Raw genomic sequence first — 14,554 nt, 5'->3', positions numbered from 1 at the left:
AATATCAATTATGGATTATAATAAATACATGAATTATTTTACATGTACAGCAAATCACATACCACAGAAGGATTTGCCAAACAGATTATCCAGAAATTTAAACAAGCAGCAATTATATAGAATAAAATCGGAAACAATTAACAACTTTACAAAAAAATGATGTCACATATGTTATGCTAATATAAGGGATATTGTGTATATGTATAGCATTTGTAATATGCCATTGCAGAAGAAAATTGTTTTCATGCTTATTACACTAAAACAAATTATTAATATTTTAATGTGTTATCATGTAAAATATATCTTTCTTTATGTTAAAACAATTTTTATGTTTTTACTTCTCATACAAGATGTAAGTTTTTAGCAGCCCCATATTAGACAGAAATTTTCATTATAAAGAACACTTATTAAATAGGAATAAACCTTCTGTTTACGGATACTCTCATTAAAGGGTTTATGTACCCAAAAGTATAAGATTCCATTTAAAAAGAAGATGCAATTGCACTTTTCAATTTTTGCCTTACTTCATTTTTACCTTATTTCAGTAATTTTCATAAAGCATTACTTGTACTCCTGAATACTACATAAAAGTAGGATGATATAGAACAAAGTTTACTGCTATGAAAAAATGAAACTTTGTTCAAAATTATGTTTTACTCCAATGTCTGTATATAAACCAATTCATTATCTGCCTAAATTGGTACACAAGGCAATGATAATATTCAAATTAATCTTATGTAAAAAAGTTAATACATTATAATGCATACTTTAATGAATTGTTGTATTTTTAAAAAATTTTTTAAATAAGATCAGCTACAAAATTCTAAATAATTTATTTATAATTTATGAACAAATTGTATTCTATTTCTATCAACAAAACAATCCAGTTTATATTATAAGAAGTTTAAATTTTTCGAAGTAATATTAACTAATTGTCCCAAATTGGGTTTTAACTAATTATTACTTTTATATTAACTAATTATACCAGAGATCAAAATCCATTTAGGTAACCAAACACATTAAAACTAATCAAACGTAACAATTTCTATTATATTGGAAGTAAGTTTGTATATTGTATGTACAAAATGACTCTTAATTTTTTTACTTAATACGAAACACACCATCGATCATCGACGTATTAAAACCAAAATATAAATTTTCTTACTTGGTTCCATAAATTGTTCAGAAATTCTAGGACCGTATATGTGCCAAGCAATGAAAATCAGAGCCACGACACTAACAAATGTAAATAAGAAGACTTTCAATAACTGTAATTGAAAATCGTCAAATGCTAACAAAGCAACAAATCCGTGAAAAAAATCAGATAATTTCTGCTGATGTTCATCATCAATAACACCATCAGTCGGATGAAACGTTAATTCAAACGTTGTGGACACTAAGCTCACTAAGTCATGAGTAAGTTTATTGATCGTTTCCACCAAATATTCTATCCAAGACCACGAATTTTCATGTACACTGCTCATCACATGTAAGAAACTCTTAGATTAAATAAATGTACACTTTGTTCACCTTTATCTTGTTATATCACATTACCACGTCATACTTTGATATTTTCAAGTATCCAAATCATTCTGATTTACTAGTACATATCCCAGAACGTGATGAAACTCGACCACTGACAAAACTTCTAAATAAGTACAAAAAATAACATTCGGTTTACTATCTTAGTAAAGTAATTGTACATAACCCATGGCCTCAGTAGTGCCATTTCTATAACGCGAAAATTTTAACCTATAAATTATTTATCTTTTGATGAATTATAACTAGTAACTTTTCAAACGTATAACAATTGTAATTTTACTGTGGCAAGATTCAATATAGTATGAAATATTTTGTGACTATAAATATAAACATTTTTAGGAAGGACATAATGCAGTAAATACTTTATTTAGAAAATATGTACTTAATTTTTGATTAAACATTATATTAACAGAATAAGGAATATATTCTGCGAAATATAATAATTAAGAATTCTACAGGATGTCCCAGGTTTTAATGGCCAAACGTTGTCAGTATATTCTATGGGTCGAAATAAAAAAAAAATGTTATACAAACATAGGTCATTTAGAGCTTCGTTAAAAAGTTATGGCAGTAATACGAAATGAAGGAAACAATAGCAGACTCACGGTTACTACGATGTAATACAGAAATAGATCATCAATACTTACGTTTATTCTGTTTATGTAAGAAACAACTAATACTTCATCTCAAAAATGTCCACCATTTATGACAATGCAAGACTGACATCAGAAAATATCAGAAGACATCAGATAACAGAATTTATTACTCTGTAAATTTCGTTATTATTTTGTTTCATTTCAGTAGATGCATCCTTGATTTTTTGTATCAATTCATTGCGCGATCTTGTAAACATCGCGCAAGTATTGATGATCTATTTCTGTATTACATCGCAGTAACCGTGAGTCTGCTATTGTTTCCTTCCTTGTATATTGGATTGTGTGGGTAGAACTGTTCACGATCTTTTGACAGCAGTAAAATACGAGCATGTGATGAATTATTTACTAATAAACAATTACATTATTTTTTTATTTGTAATTTCATAGTTTCATTTAGTTTTAATTAGAACCACCACTAATGTTGTAATTACAGACGATGTACAGGATACACCTAGCATCATTTCGGATTTTTTGTCCGGGACTATGGGGTCGAGAAGACCCTCACCATTTTCGTGTCGCTACCAACGTTACCGATTCAGTAGAGAATAAGATTACAACATTAGTAGTGGTTGGAATTGGAATTAAACGTAACTATGAAATTACAAATAAGAAAGTAACGTAATTATTTATTAGTAGATGATTCAATACATGCGCGTGTTCTACTGCTGTCAGAAGATCGTGAACAATTCTACCCACACAATCCAATATATGTATGTATCTTTATATGCAAATTTAATAAAAGAGGATTTTTTACATTTATTGACTTTACTATCTTTGATGGTTGGATTGTATGTAATTCGTAAACTCACCGCTTCATATCGTAGGGAGCATAACAAAAGTTCTGGTTTTTTACACGATTGGTATTTCAGAACGTTAGACACAAAATACATTAGGTATAAGATCTATTTCTGTACCTCGTCTGTGGTTGTAAACTTATTTTATGCTGAATCGGTAACGTTGGAAACGACACGAAAATGATAAGGGTCTCCTTAGCCCCAGTGTTGCAGACACAAAATCCTATAAGATGTTAGGTCTATACCTAACTTCCTACAATATCATTTTAGTATGTTTTTTGTATTTATTCCCATTTCTTTAATTAGTACAATCATTGTTCAAAATATTAATTTATGTGGTGTTATATAAATCAAAATAATACGTCGTACTATATTAATGTGTAGTCTATGTTCGCGGCATATTTACCAGTTTAAAAAGTTTCAGTTAAAACTACCATCAAACAAATATAATTTGTCTTCTTTAGTAAAAACTAAACATTTCTTTATATTTTCCGTTAACAGAAAATCTTTACGCTTTCCTAAAATTACATAGAACTAACAAAATTTACAGAAGTTCGTGAGATGGATATATCTTTTGTGATTTCTGACAGTGAGGAAGATATTTATGAAGATAAAGAAAAAGAGCAAGTTTTTGTAATCGAAAGTAGCGGAAGTAGTGTAAATATATCTCCAAATGTAACACCTGAAAAGTAAGCAGTTGCTTTTATTAACTTTCAGTTCTGTTTTATTTTAAAATACTGTATTGTTTAATATTTAATTATGCTTTTTAAGGTCTAAATTTCCTTTGTCTGAAAAATTGTCATTAACAGAAGAAACAATCAGGCAGAGAATTAGAAAGCATATGCCTTCTTATTTTGACAATGAAAACACCAATGACCATAATGAAGATGACTTTGTATCAATCAGTAGTAGCGAAGAATGTAACACTGATGACAATATTTCAAATGGTATTGTATTTTATTAAGCACAATAACATTGAATGAATATTGTAATCATTTTACTCCTTAGATGATATTAAACAAGTGACAAAACACAATGGTAAAATAATCAAAAGAAATAAATGGCAGAATATTTCAAAGGAGAACAAGGATGATTTTCAAATTGCTAGTCCTAGTACATCTAAAAGTGGATCGAATAATAGCAGCTCAATTAATGAACACACCTTTGAAGAAAGAATAAAGCATCAAAAATCAAATTCATCAACTGATACAAGTATAAATATTTCTATTTTTATACTAGAATTTTATGCTACAAATTCGTGAAATTAATGTTACATTCATTTGCAGATTCCCATAGAGATGAAGAAAGTGATTGGGAGTCTGAAGTTGCAGTGTCTTTAGCAAAAGAAGAAATTGGCGTTGGTAATATAGATCCATTAATTGCACAGAAAAGAGCTCTTCTTGTTTGTAAAATGGAACAATTACAAAATCAATTAAGTAAAACAAAGGTAAATTTGACAGCTAATGTGTAGAACTGATAAAACAAAATATATTTTGTATATGCTGTGCTGTAGTTATTGTTCTAGTTTTTGTTCTTTGTTTTTGTAACATTTTTAGTTATTGTTCACTACTGGTAACATCGATTCGTTACCAGACAAAGGAGCAAAATTGCGTGAGTGCATCGCCATGCAAGAAATGCAAATAGAAGAAATTGCAGTCAAATTGGAGAACACGCCTTTAACAGAAACACAAACTGATAAAACTGAGGCATATTTTGAAAAGGAAGAAATATCTTCTATGAAAGAAGGATTTACTGTTGAGGAAGAATCACATGCCGACAAATTTGACACTTGTTACGATGTAGATGGTATATCGATCAAACCGAGATCATCTCGAGAAGCCAAGGAACTCGGAAAAATGGCTCAAGCAACGTTCGACAAAGAATTAGCTTTGACAGTTGATAGATTACAAGATCTGCACGGATCTCTCGTAGCTAGACCCGCCGAGGATGAAAAAGCGGAAGATCCAAAAGGCTTAAAAGTGAAGTTAATGCCACATCAGCAACACGCATTGGCGTGGTTGATCTGGAGGGAGCAACAAAGACCTCCCGGCGGTGTTCTTGCCGATGATATGGGTTTGGGTAAAACTTTAACAATGATATCTCTCATTGTAGCAAGCATCGCTAAAATGAAATTAAAAGAGATGGAAGATTGCAGTGACGATGAATGGATGGATAATGATAAACCGTTGCGACATAAAGGAGGTACGCTTGTGGCTTGTCCAGCATCTTTGTTGTCGCAATGGGAAAAGGAAATAAATCAGAGATGCAAATGTGGTATGCTTACCGTTGAAGTTTATCATGGTATAAATCGAGAACATGTGCCAAAAAGATTAGCGAGAAAGGATGTAGTTATTACGACGTATAACATTTTATCCCGTGAATTTAAGTCAAACTCTACACTATATAAGATTCATTGGGAACGCGTTATACTGGACGAGGCGCATATAATTCGAAATCATAAAAGTCAAGCTTGCCAAGCAGTATGTGGTCTCTTAGCAAGAAAACGGTGGGCTCTTACTGGTACACCTATTCAGAACAGCGAGTTGGATTTATATTCTGTTTTAAAGTTTTTGAAGTGTTCACCTTTTGATAACCTTCAAGTATGGAAACGTTGGGTAGATAACAAAAATGCCGCTGGTTGTCAACGATTGGCGACTGTGATGAAAACGTTAATGTTGCGTAGAACGAAGCAAGAGCTTCAAGTTAATGGCAGATTAGAAAGTTTGCCGGAAAAGTTTATAGAGGAGATATTTGTAAAGCTTGATTCGCAGGAACAGTTGGTATATGAAAAAGTATTAGTCTATTCTCGTACATTGTTCGCGCAATTTTTGGCGCAAAGGGCAGAGAAAGATCACATGGTTGATCTAAATAGTGGAAGATACGATAAACCATCCTTTCTTTCGAACCCAAGTACGTGATTAAGTTGTACGGTACATAATTCTTTGAAATAATTGTTCGCTTTCCCTTTTCAGATAAAAATACTCAGTTTACGAAGGCACAAAATAAATTATTGTCGTTACATGCTGACGTGAAAGCCCACGAAATTCTGGTTCTTTTACTGAGATTACGTCAAATTTGCGTTCATCCATCGCTCATTCATTCGATGCTGGATCAAAATGTCATGAAAGAGACTGAAATAATGGAGATAGAAAATGTAGACCTAGTATCACAAATAGGTAATATAACATTGGAGGACTCTGAAAATAACTTAGAAGAAAACAATGAAGAAGAAATCGGCGTTGATCGCAGAGTAGCTACAAATTTGCTCACGTCTAAGAATTCTGTCTTCAAACCTGATCGTATAAGTTCCAAGGTGGGTTGTCTCTGTTCTATACGTTTTGAATTACAAAATGTTTTCATTAATTTGTTGTATTTAATTGATTTATACGTATCTCGGATGTAGTTGAAGATGGTGTTCCACAAGGTAGAGGAAATTTTACAACAAAATGATAAAATGATCATTGTTTCTCAATGGACAAGTACACTACATATTATAGCGTCTTATTTATCTTTGATCCACGGTGCTACTTTCAGTATGTTCACAGGAAATGTGCCCATCAAGGATAGACAGGTAGTTGCGATAAAATATGAATTTTTGATTATGCCCAATCGTTTGATTCCTATATATTCTTCTAGGGTGTAATGGATTCATTTAATACTCCAAATAGCGATCCAAAAATATTATTACTCTCGCTTACCGCCGGGGGTGTTGGATTAAACCTGGTAGGCGCAAATCATTTATTGTTAATAGACGTTCATTGGAATCCGCAATTAGAAGTACAGGCTCAAGATAGAATCTATAGGTTCGGACAAAGGAAAAACGTTTTTATATACAAGTTAGTATTTCTCATTGCCCTCTAACACTGTCGAGACGTGTAGAAAAGATTGTTACCTTATTTCGAGTACTTTTTCTCAGGTTTATTTGTAAGGATACCATAGAAGAGCGTATAAAACAGTTACAAGAAAGGAAATTGAACATAGCTCAGAATGTTCTCAGCGGTGATAAGAACTCTACTGTCTCAAAATTGACACTCAATGATCTTAAGTCTCTATTTGCTCTTTAAGAACAAAGGTTTAGCTTAGTCAGTTTAATTTAATTAGTAGATTTAGTATCTATACATTTATATGAAATTTTTATTCTAAATGTAAAATACAGAAGAAAATATGTTACGTACACCTAGGAAAGTAGTTGTTTTCCTATGTTTCTTCTTTAGAGGACTACCATTCTCAAAAGGTTTCGTGTTTTTCCTAATTTTACTATGCCGAAATACATACTCTAGTATTAGAGTCCAATCGATTAGAAAAGCCATAAATTCATCCATTATGACAGCTGTATACCTAAGCCGATCCAGTACGTGGAACTCTTGCGCCGAAATCCGCGTAACATAGGCTTATGTAACAAAAAATAATTTATCCTTTCCAATTCGCTTTTCCAATTTTTCTACACCAATCGTATTTGAGAACATGGATACAATCGCGAACGAAATTGTCACGGCAGGTCCTGCGATATTTTTTGAAACTGAATCCGCAAGAACGTAGATACCTAAAGGTTGAGTCGATTTCGAGGGTTGTCAGATCCAGTATCGTCAGATATCCCGCCGTCAGTTTCGTATCCTGAGAAACGTTTAGTTATTTCCTACTGCTGAATGTTTGTTGTATTCCGTGTATTGGTCGTTTATTAAGTGTATCGTATAAATATCACGGAATGGAGACATGTTAACAAAGTACGTTATTATCAGCGGATTGAACAGTAGTCTTACAAAACTGCGTAAGTAATGGTAGCAGGACTAAAATCTGAGGTTTTAGAGAAAGGACCTAATCCATATATACATATGTATTCGTGTCTTGAGGAGTGGGAGTTAGGATTCGGAAGGGTTTAGATATACCGAGGGCAGGGTTCGAGGATGAGACGGAGTTAGTCAGGAAAGGATGAGGTCGAGGTTCGAGGATGAGTGGTAAGGAAAGGATGAAATCATTGGTTATCAGGTATTTACAAAATGAGCAAGGAAGGCTAATATTTAAATCTAAGGCGCGATTTAGACTAGTAGATAGTGTGGGTATACAGCACGTTTACAGACTCCCAACTTTTCAATTCTTCATGTTGTACAGCTGAAAATAATACATGTTACACTCGCGTTGTATACGAAATATTTTGGTTTTCTCAGAATTACTCCTCTGAAGATGATACGTTTGCTAGAAAATATCGTTTTATATAATTCGTTCATCATTAACAGTATCGTAAAAGGAGAATCCATTTTGTATGATTTTGTTAAGGGGGTGTAATGAAAGAAACACCAGTTGCAGCCTCAACATTCGGTACACGACTAAACAAACGCTAATTAAAATATCTTTAAACCATGTTCAAAGATCGGTCAATGTGCGAGCAAACTGAATCATTAAATTGGTTAGAACCGCTTCGTCGCCGCGAGTAGATTAGAATTGTTCAATCTATATCAATTTATATCAGTCATCTATTTATAATAATTGATTTTAAGTGATACGATCGGATCGATAGATCTGTTTTTTCATTTGTTCATTTTACCGATAAGCGTGAAATCTCAGACGACTGCAGAAAAAACCTAACATCACAGACGAGATATAGAGTAGACCACTCATCCAATGTATTTTCTTGTCACACAACCCCGGGGTTCCGGAACCCCGTTACCATCATCCTTTTATATCGATTGGGACTGTTATAGGGATACTGCGTTTTAGCGGTGGGAATTGAAATTAAGAACACTTGGCATTTGTTAGTTTAAATAATGATAAAGATAAAATTTCGAATCTTAGGATGAATCAGAATGGATTCATTCAGACACATTTGCGTTACACATAGTGACAATGTACACACGACCGTTTTATCGACCGTTTTGCGCGATGCAATTCTTAAAATGACTGTTCTTAAGCGTAGAGTGCGCTTTAAAACCAGTAGTTTTAGACGACGTCGATATTTCAGATCGTGTGACACAAAGTTCCATAAGATGATTGGTCTACTCTACATATATCTCGTCTGTATCAATACGAACTGTTGGACAGCTGCTGTCAGAATAATTTTCACGCATCTCATTTGCGCATCGTACGCCATTTCGCACAGGACCATCGCTGCTGTGCGTTTATGTTAGTTCTAAGGATTCGACAAAGATCGTTGCTTCAGTTTCATGAAAGAATATGGTATTATAATAATTTGCATATTATAATGATACATTTAATTTTGTATCTTATCCTGTATTAAAAATGGGTGGTGGTGATTTGGTAAGTTGAATCACAATTTCAGGTTAAATAAAAATATATTTCGTTGCGTAAATAAAAATGTAATAATTGTACTTGTTCAATAAAATTATAAATTTGTTAAAGTAGAATTTAAAAAAGTCATGGCATCCATCTACCATGAAAAATATAGAAAAAGTTTGGAAAGCAGAACAACAACAAAATCAAGAAAAGAGAAAAATAGCTGAATTAAAAAAAGAAATAGAAATGGAAAAAGATCGGGAAGATATGAAAAAATATGCAATGGAACAAGGTGTAATAGAAAAGAAGGATGACAAAAAGTTGGATTGGATGTATAAAGGACCAAACCAGTTAATTAACAGAGAAGAATATTTACTTGGACGGCCAATTGATAAACCTTTTGAACAAATGGTTCAAGCAGAAAAGGATACTGAATTAAATCAAACACCCAGAAATCATGTTGAACATGGTATTTCATGCTATAAACTTTATATGTATATATAATATTATAATTCATAATGATGAGTAATCAATGTATATTTTTGTCTTGTACCTGATGTATTTGTAATTTTAGAATGTATTCCACCATCACTACGTTTCTTTTCTGGTAATGAACAAGTTGATTTGGCAAGAAAAATGCAAGAAGATCCTTTGTATGCCATAAAGAAAAAAGAAATGGAAACAAGAAACCAATTACTAAAAAATCCTGTAAAATTGAAACAATTAAGGCAATTGGTATGAAAATGATAATTAATTAATAGCATATACTGTAATAACAAGTGACTTATTTATCAATTATGTATTCAATATTATTAATTACTATTTAGTTAGAACAGCAATCTAAAAAGAACAAAAGTGAAAAAAAACAAAAGAAGAAGAAGAAACACAAGCGGGATGTAGATAGTGATGATGAAGCACAATTGGACTTATTATTGACTACCAAATACAAACAACTAAAGGATAAAATTAGAGATAAAGATTTAATGAAATCAATGAAAAAAGTTAAACATAAACGAAAGAAGAAATTAAAAAGGGAAAGCGAAAGTTCTAGTAATGAATCAGAAAGTAGTAATGAAGAAAGTTTAAGTGATAAAAGCACAAAGAAGAAGCATAAAAAAAAAAGCAGAAGTAAAGAAAATAATGTTAAAATTAAAAAATATTCAGAAGAAGTTGATAATGAAGAAGAAAGAAAACATGAAATATGTGAAGAAAGTGTTAGAGTTCGTAGTTCAAGCAGAGAAAGTAATGATGCTTCAATTCAAGAAAGAAAAGATAGGTTACGTAAAAGAGACATATATAAAAGTAAAGACAAAGATTTTCGCTCAAGAAGTCCTCGAGATAGAGAAAGTAGTTCCCATAAAAATAATTACAATAACAGAAATGATATTGAGAGTAGACATATTTTAAATAAATTGCATCGAAAAGAAACAATGTATACTAAATTTCCTTCTGATACATTTACAAAAAGTTATAAAGAAGAAAGCAGGAATAAAAATAAGTGGATTTCCCAAAAAAAGCAATATTTTACAGAAGAAGAAAAAGAACGACGTAGGCAAGAAATGATAGCAAATGCAACATGGAGAGATAAAGAACGTGAACGAAATGTTAAAAAATATCGCGAAGAAGAAAAAGAAGAAGTAGACAATGGAAAAGTGTACAATCAGGATTTTGTGAGAAAACAATTAGCAGCTGCTGCTGAAGTAGGTACAGTTGCTTCAAGAATTAAAGCAAATATAAATAATATTCAACGATCTGGAAGAGCAATGGACACGAATTTTGCCAAAAGGTGATTTCGAATAATACAACTAAGGGTACAATTATGTAAATTTCATTTAAGTTTTTGCAAAAAGAATTGTAGAAGTTTATACGTTCATTATTACAAAATATATATTTGTATATCTTTTAATATATCTATAATTGTGTAATTTATTGATACATGGGTATAGATTTTTGGGTATAATTACTATTTTTTATTTGTTATGTAGAGTTGACTTTTTATTGAGTAAATATATACATGTAAAGAAAATACATTGATATTCTTGTATAAATAAAACTCTTTCTAATATATTTATAAAGAATAATTCACGTTAATGGAAAACTATTTTTTACCGTTATGTAATTTTGCAAGTTTCTCTGTTTTCAATTGCGTCGTTAATGTCATGAATAGTTGCAAAACATCCTCCAGTAAGTACATTATTAACTACAGCCCTAGCAAGATATCCTGTAGTTATTGAGTAGTGAGCAGAGAAAAATAATGTCTGATCAGTAGTTTTCTCTAAATTGTGATCCTAAACAAATTGGGATATAATAATAAATTTATTCATAATTTATGTACTTAAATAATGCATATAATCATAACATATACCTTGCAATACATAAGAAAACTATCTTCAACAAGTTTATTAAGATTTAACTGTTTCTGAAAACTTAATTCTGGATTTCGTAGTAAAATTGTTGATACCGTGGTAAGTAACTGCAAAAAAAAAGCATTAATATATCGTTTATTTTTATAAGCTAATAACAATGCCTTTACGTCTGATTTGAATTAAAAAATTATCAGATTACATTATCAAGATGTGTCCAGTTTTAAGAACAATAATATTAAATTATCAAACAAACTTGTACCTCTACGATAATTTGGCGATACTCTGGTAATTGTATATGATGTAGTAACGACTCCACAAGCAAGGCAAACGTAAGTTCTGAGCGAGTCATATTAGATAAAGTAGGTTGTTGAGGCAATTCTCGTCCATTAACAGAAATACCATCTGGACAACGCATTAATACTTCCCAGACATGATTATAAAAATGCGCAGGTACCCTACATAAACATCCTTCAATTTTTCTCCGTCCTAAAACTGTAAGTCTTTCACAAAGCAACATATACGTAAATTTATGCACAATAGATAAATTAGTAAATATTATATGAAAAATTATAAATTTATATACTTTTCATCATTGGCCCAATCTTTAACCGTTAATACTTTTATGAGAAATCGACGAATCTCATATGGACTATAATTTTCAATTGGTTTAAAATTTTTAACAAACATTTGCAGATAAAGCTTTATTGCTTCTAAAACCCACCTATCCATACAACAAACAAAAAGATGTTTAGTAATATTTATTATAAATATTACATTTTTTAAAGCATTAACACTATATACATATATGTATAATAGTATAGTATAATGTATACATACCCAATACGAATTTTCAATATTCCTTTAAACATTTCCGGATTTGTTCCAATAAGCCTACCACAGTATAATAAAACCTCTTGTTGAAGTACTGCTTGCACTACATTATGTGGTTGAATTGTAGAATACATTACTGATTGAATTTCTGTAGGTGTCATTGGTTTATCAAATACTGTTTCTTCCTGTCCAATTACTCCAACTGTTATCTAACATTAATGATGAATGAAAGATTCAATGTTATTTAAGGATTAGAAGTATTCAATTAATTATCAATTCAACAAAAGTACCTGTTTTCCTTTAACAAGAACTCCTGTTATAAAAGGACTTATACTGTCAACGGTATGGTTTAATAAACTACTACAATAACGAACGACCATCCAATATCTGAGACAACCTGCTTGTTGATACAATGATTTCAAGTGATCTCCAACTACAATAAAATAATAAAGTAAGTAACTATATATCATAATATACTTGTTACCTTAAGATAATAGTTTATGCGTTTTTTAAGAATGTAAATTAGTACCTGTCATTTCATTAATTTCGTAGTTAATACCTTCTCGTTTTAACAAAATAAAATAAAGTTGACATAAAGTATAAAGGCTTTTATTATTTCGAATCTCATTTAATATATTGTATAATGGTTCATTCATATAATTCTGAAATGTAAAGTAATTGACATAAGTAAGAAAATTAATATCATTTAGTTACAGATACTTACAGAATAATCTTTTATATTTTCTGTATAAGCTAAAGCTTTAGGTACATCTGTTAAACTTTGATACCCAATATAATCATGTTCTAACTGCTTAAATTGAGCAAGTTCAAGATTTGTTTCTACAGTGTTTACGAAATCTAAATGTTCTATGCAACACAAAAAATTATCTATTAGTATCTAATAGATAATAGTAATGGCAATTAAGGAATACATACAACTTACCAATACATGAAGATGAAATAAGATTTTGCAATCGACCAATTCTTACTTTTGTTTTATCACAATATCCTTTCTTTAACATAGCAAAAAGATCAAGCATTTCTTTAAATTGTGGATCTCTAAAGAGCAACATTTTTATTGATTCATACATGTGGTACTATACAGTTATCTTAATATATAATTCATTATTTTACAAATTAATAAATACCTCATGTGTTCTTCTCGTATTAACAGACATACAGTAGGTCGACCCGAAAGTCGCCAATATTTACCTACAAACTGAAGCTCAGTTTTGATATCATCGATTAGTAAAGCCATGTCCCTATATAAGTAAAATTCTGACACTTCAAATATTAGAGGATAACAAAGAACTGTCATACCACACACTCTATACACCTACAAAAAATGATTTTAAATTTTTCTTAGAAGTCTTTATTTGATGTATTAAACATACCTTGCTGGTACCTAAAGACCCAATTGGTCTAGCTGGTCGACCTTGTAGATTTAATTTATTATTCACTCCTAATTTTTCATAAACTTTTACCAATTGTGTAGATGATAATATTTGTACAGGTTCCACTTCGTGTGGTGTTTGTGTTTGTATACCATATGTTGCCATCATAGCTTGTAATCGCATAGATTCAGCAATAAGAATGATTTGTACTACAAGATCAGTATGAGTACCCTAATATAGAGAAATTTTATAATAGATAAATCATGCATTACTACAATATAACAAAGATATTACTAAAACTATCAATATAATTAATTTCCTCATTCCTTAATACAGATAAAAATTAAAAGATTAAAACTTCTTTAAAAAAAACATTAAATTAGAGAGTATATTAAATAATGCACAAGTTGTATACTGTATAATCATAAAGAGTACTACTAAAAAACAAAATAAAATAGTGGCAACAAGCATCATGAGTAAAGAAAAATAAAATCATACTTTAGTGCAAACTTCATGCATTATTATATTATTTGGAAGCCTTAAAAATGTACATACTTGAAACACTTATACATTCGACAATTGATATAATATATTTGGTATTAATATTAAGCAAATAATAGGCACTAAGCGCTATAATAAAATCAATACAATGTGTTATATTATTCAAGCATGTATAATTATTTGTTTCATTTGAAAGCTTGGAATACAAACACATTATATAATAAATATTATAAAAATATTAT

At 30.7% G+C, this 14,554-nt stretch overlaps 4 protein-coding genes across 4 annotated transcripts in view; 2 read left to right on the top strand and 2 right to left on the bottom strand.

Annotated features, from left to right (window-relative positions):
* The window catches only part of LOC108573116, a 3,691-nt gene extending 2,121 nt beyond the window's left edge, over positions 1-1,570 (bottom strand). Inside the window, exon 1 of the mRNA XM_017935483.1 lies at positions 1,166-1,570. Within this exon, the coding sequence (XP_017790972.1) occupies positions 1,166-1,484 (319 nt within the window). The 5' untranslated portion in view covers positions 1,485-1,570. The remainder of the gene's footprint in view (positions 1-1,165) is intronic.
* A 1,630-nt stretch (positions 1,571-3,200) lies between these two features.
* LOC108573017 (transcription termination factor 2-like) lies at positions 3,201-7,056 on the top strand. The gene is made up of 10 exons (XM_017935373.1): positions 3,201-3,261; positions 3,543-3,681; positions 3,764-3,939; positions 4,001-4,204; positions 4,279-4,439; positions 4,549-5,902; positions 5,965-6,305; positions 6,396-6,563; positions 6,629-6,828; positions 6,909-7,056. Exons 2-10 carry the CDS (start codon positions 3,554-3,556, stop codon positions 7,054-7,056), a joined length of 2,880 nt encoding a protein of 959 aa, XP_017790862.1. The 5' UTR covers positions 3,201-3,261; positions 3,543-3,553.
* Positions 7,057-9,091: 2,035 nt separating this feature from the next.
* LOC108573076 (pre-mRNA-splicing factor CWC25 homolog) lies at positions 9,092-11,026 on the top strand. Its single transcript, XM_017935440.1, has 4 exons — positions 9,092-9,244; positions 9,350-9,689; positions 9,795-9,955; positions 10,048-11,026. Exons 1-4 carry the CDS (start codon positions 9,227-9,229, stop codon positions 11,008-11,010), a joined length of 1,482 nt encoding a protein of 493 aa, XP_017790929.1. The 5' UTR covers positions 9,092-9,226; the 3' UTR covers positions 11,011-11,026.
* Positions 11,027-11,331: 305 nt separating this feature from the next.
* The window catches only part of LOC108573063 (probable phosphorylase b kinase regulatory subunit beta), a 6,382-nt gene continuing 3,159 nt past the window's right edge, over positions 11,332-14,554 (bottom strand). The window contains exons 10-20 of the mRNA XM_017935427.1: positions 13,812-14,042; positions 13,566-13,753; positions 13,361-13,476; positions 13,142-13,284; positions 12,947-13,079; positions 12,708-12,850; positions 12,424-12,626; positions 12,170-12,307; positions 11,846-12,086; positions 11,586-11,693; positions 11,332-11,508 (exon numbers count right to left, since the gene is read on the bottom strand). Coding sequence (XP_017790916.1) covers positions 11,332-11,508; positions 11,586-11,693; positions 11,846-12,086; positions 12,170-12,307; positions 12,424-12,626; positions 12,708-12,850; positions 12,947-13,079; positions 13,142-13,284; positions 13,361-13,476; positions 13,566-13,753; positions 13,812-14,042 — 1,821 coding nt within the window. The remainder of the gene's footprint in view (positions 11,509-11,585; positions 11,694-11,845; positions 12,087-12,169; positions 12,308-12,423; positions 12,627-12,707; positions 12,851-12,946; positions 13,080-13,141; positions 13,285-13,360; positions 13,477-13,565; positions 13,754-13,811; positions 14,043-14,554) is intronic.

The sequence above is a fragment of the Habropoda laboriosa genome, unplaced genomic scaffold (assembly GCF_001263275.1).
Source record: "Habropoda laboriosa isolate 0110345459 unplaced genomic scaffold, ASM126327v1 scaffold89, whole genome shotgun sequence".
Taxonomy (NCBI): domain Eukaryota; kingdom Metazoa; phylum Arthropoda; class Insecta; order Hymenoptera; family Apidae; genus Habropoda; species Habropoda laboriosa.
The sequence above is the reverse complement of the archived record's forward strand: the minus strand, read 5'-3'. Positions and strand labels throughout refer to the sequence as shown.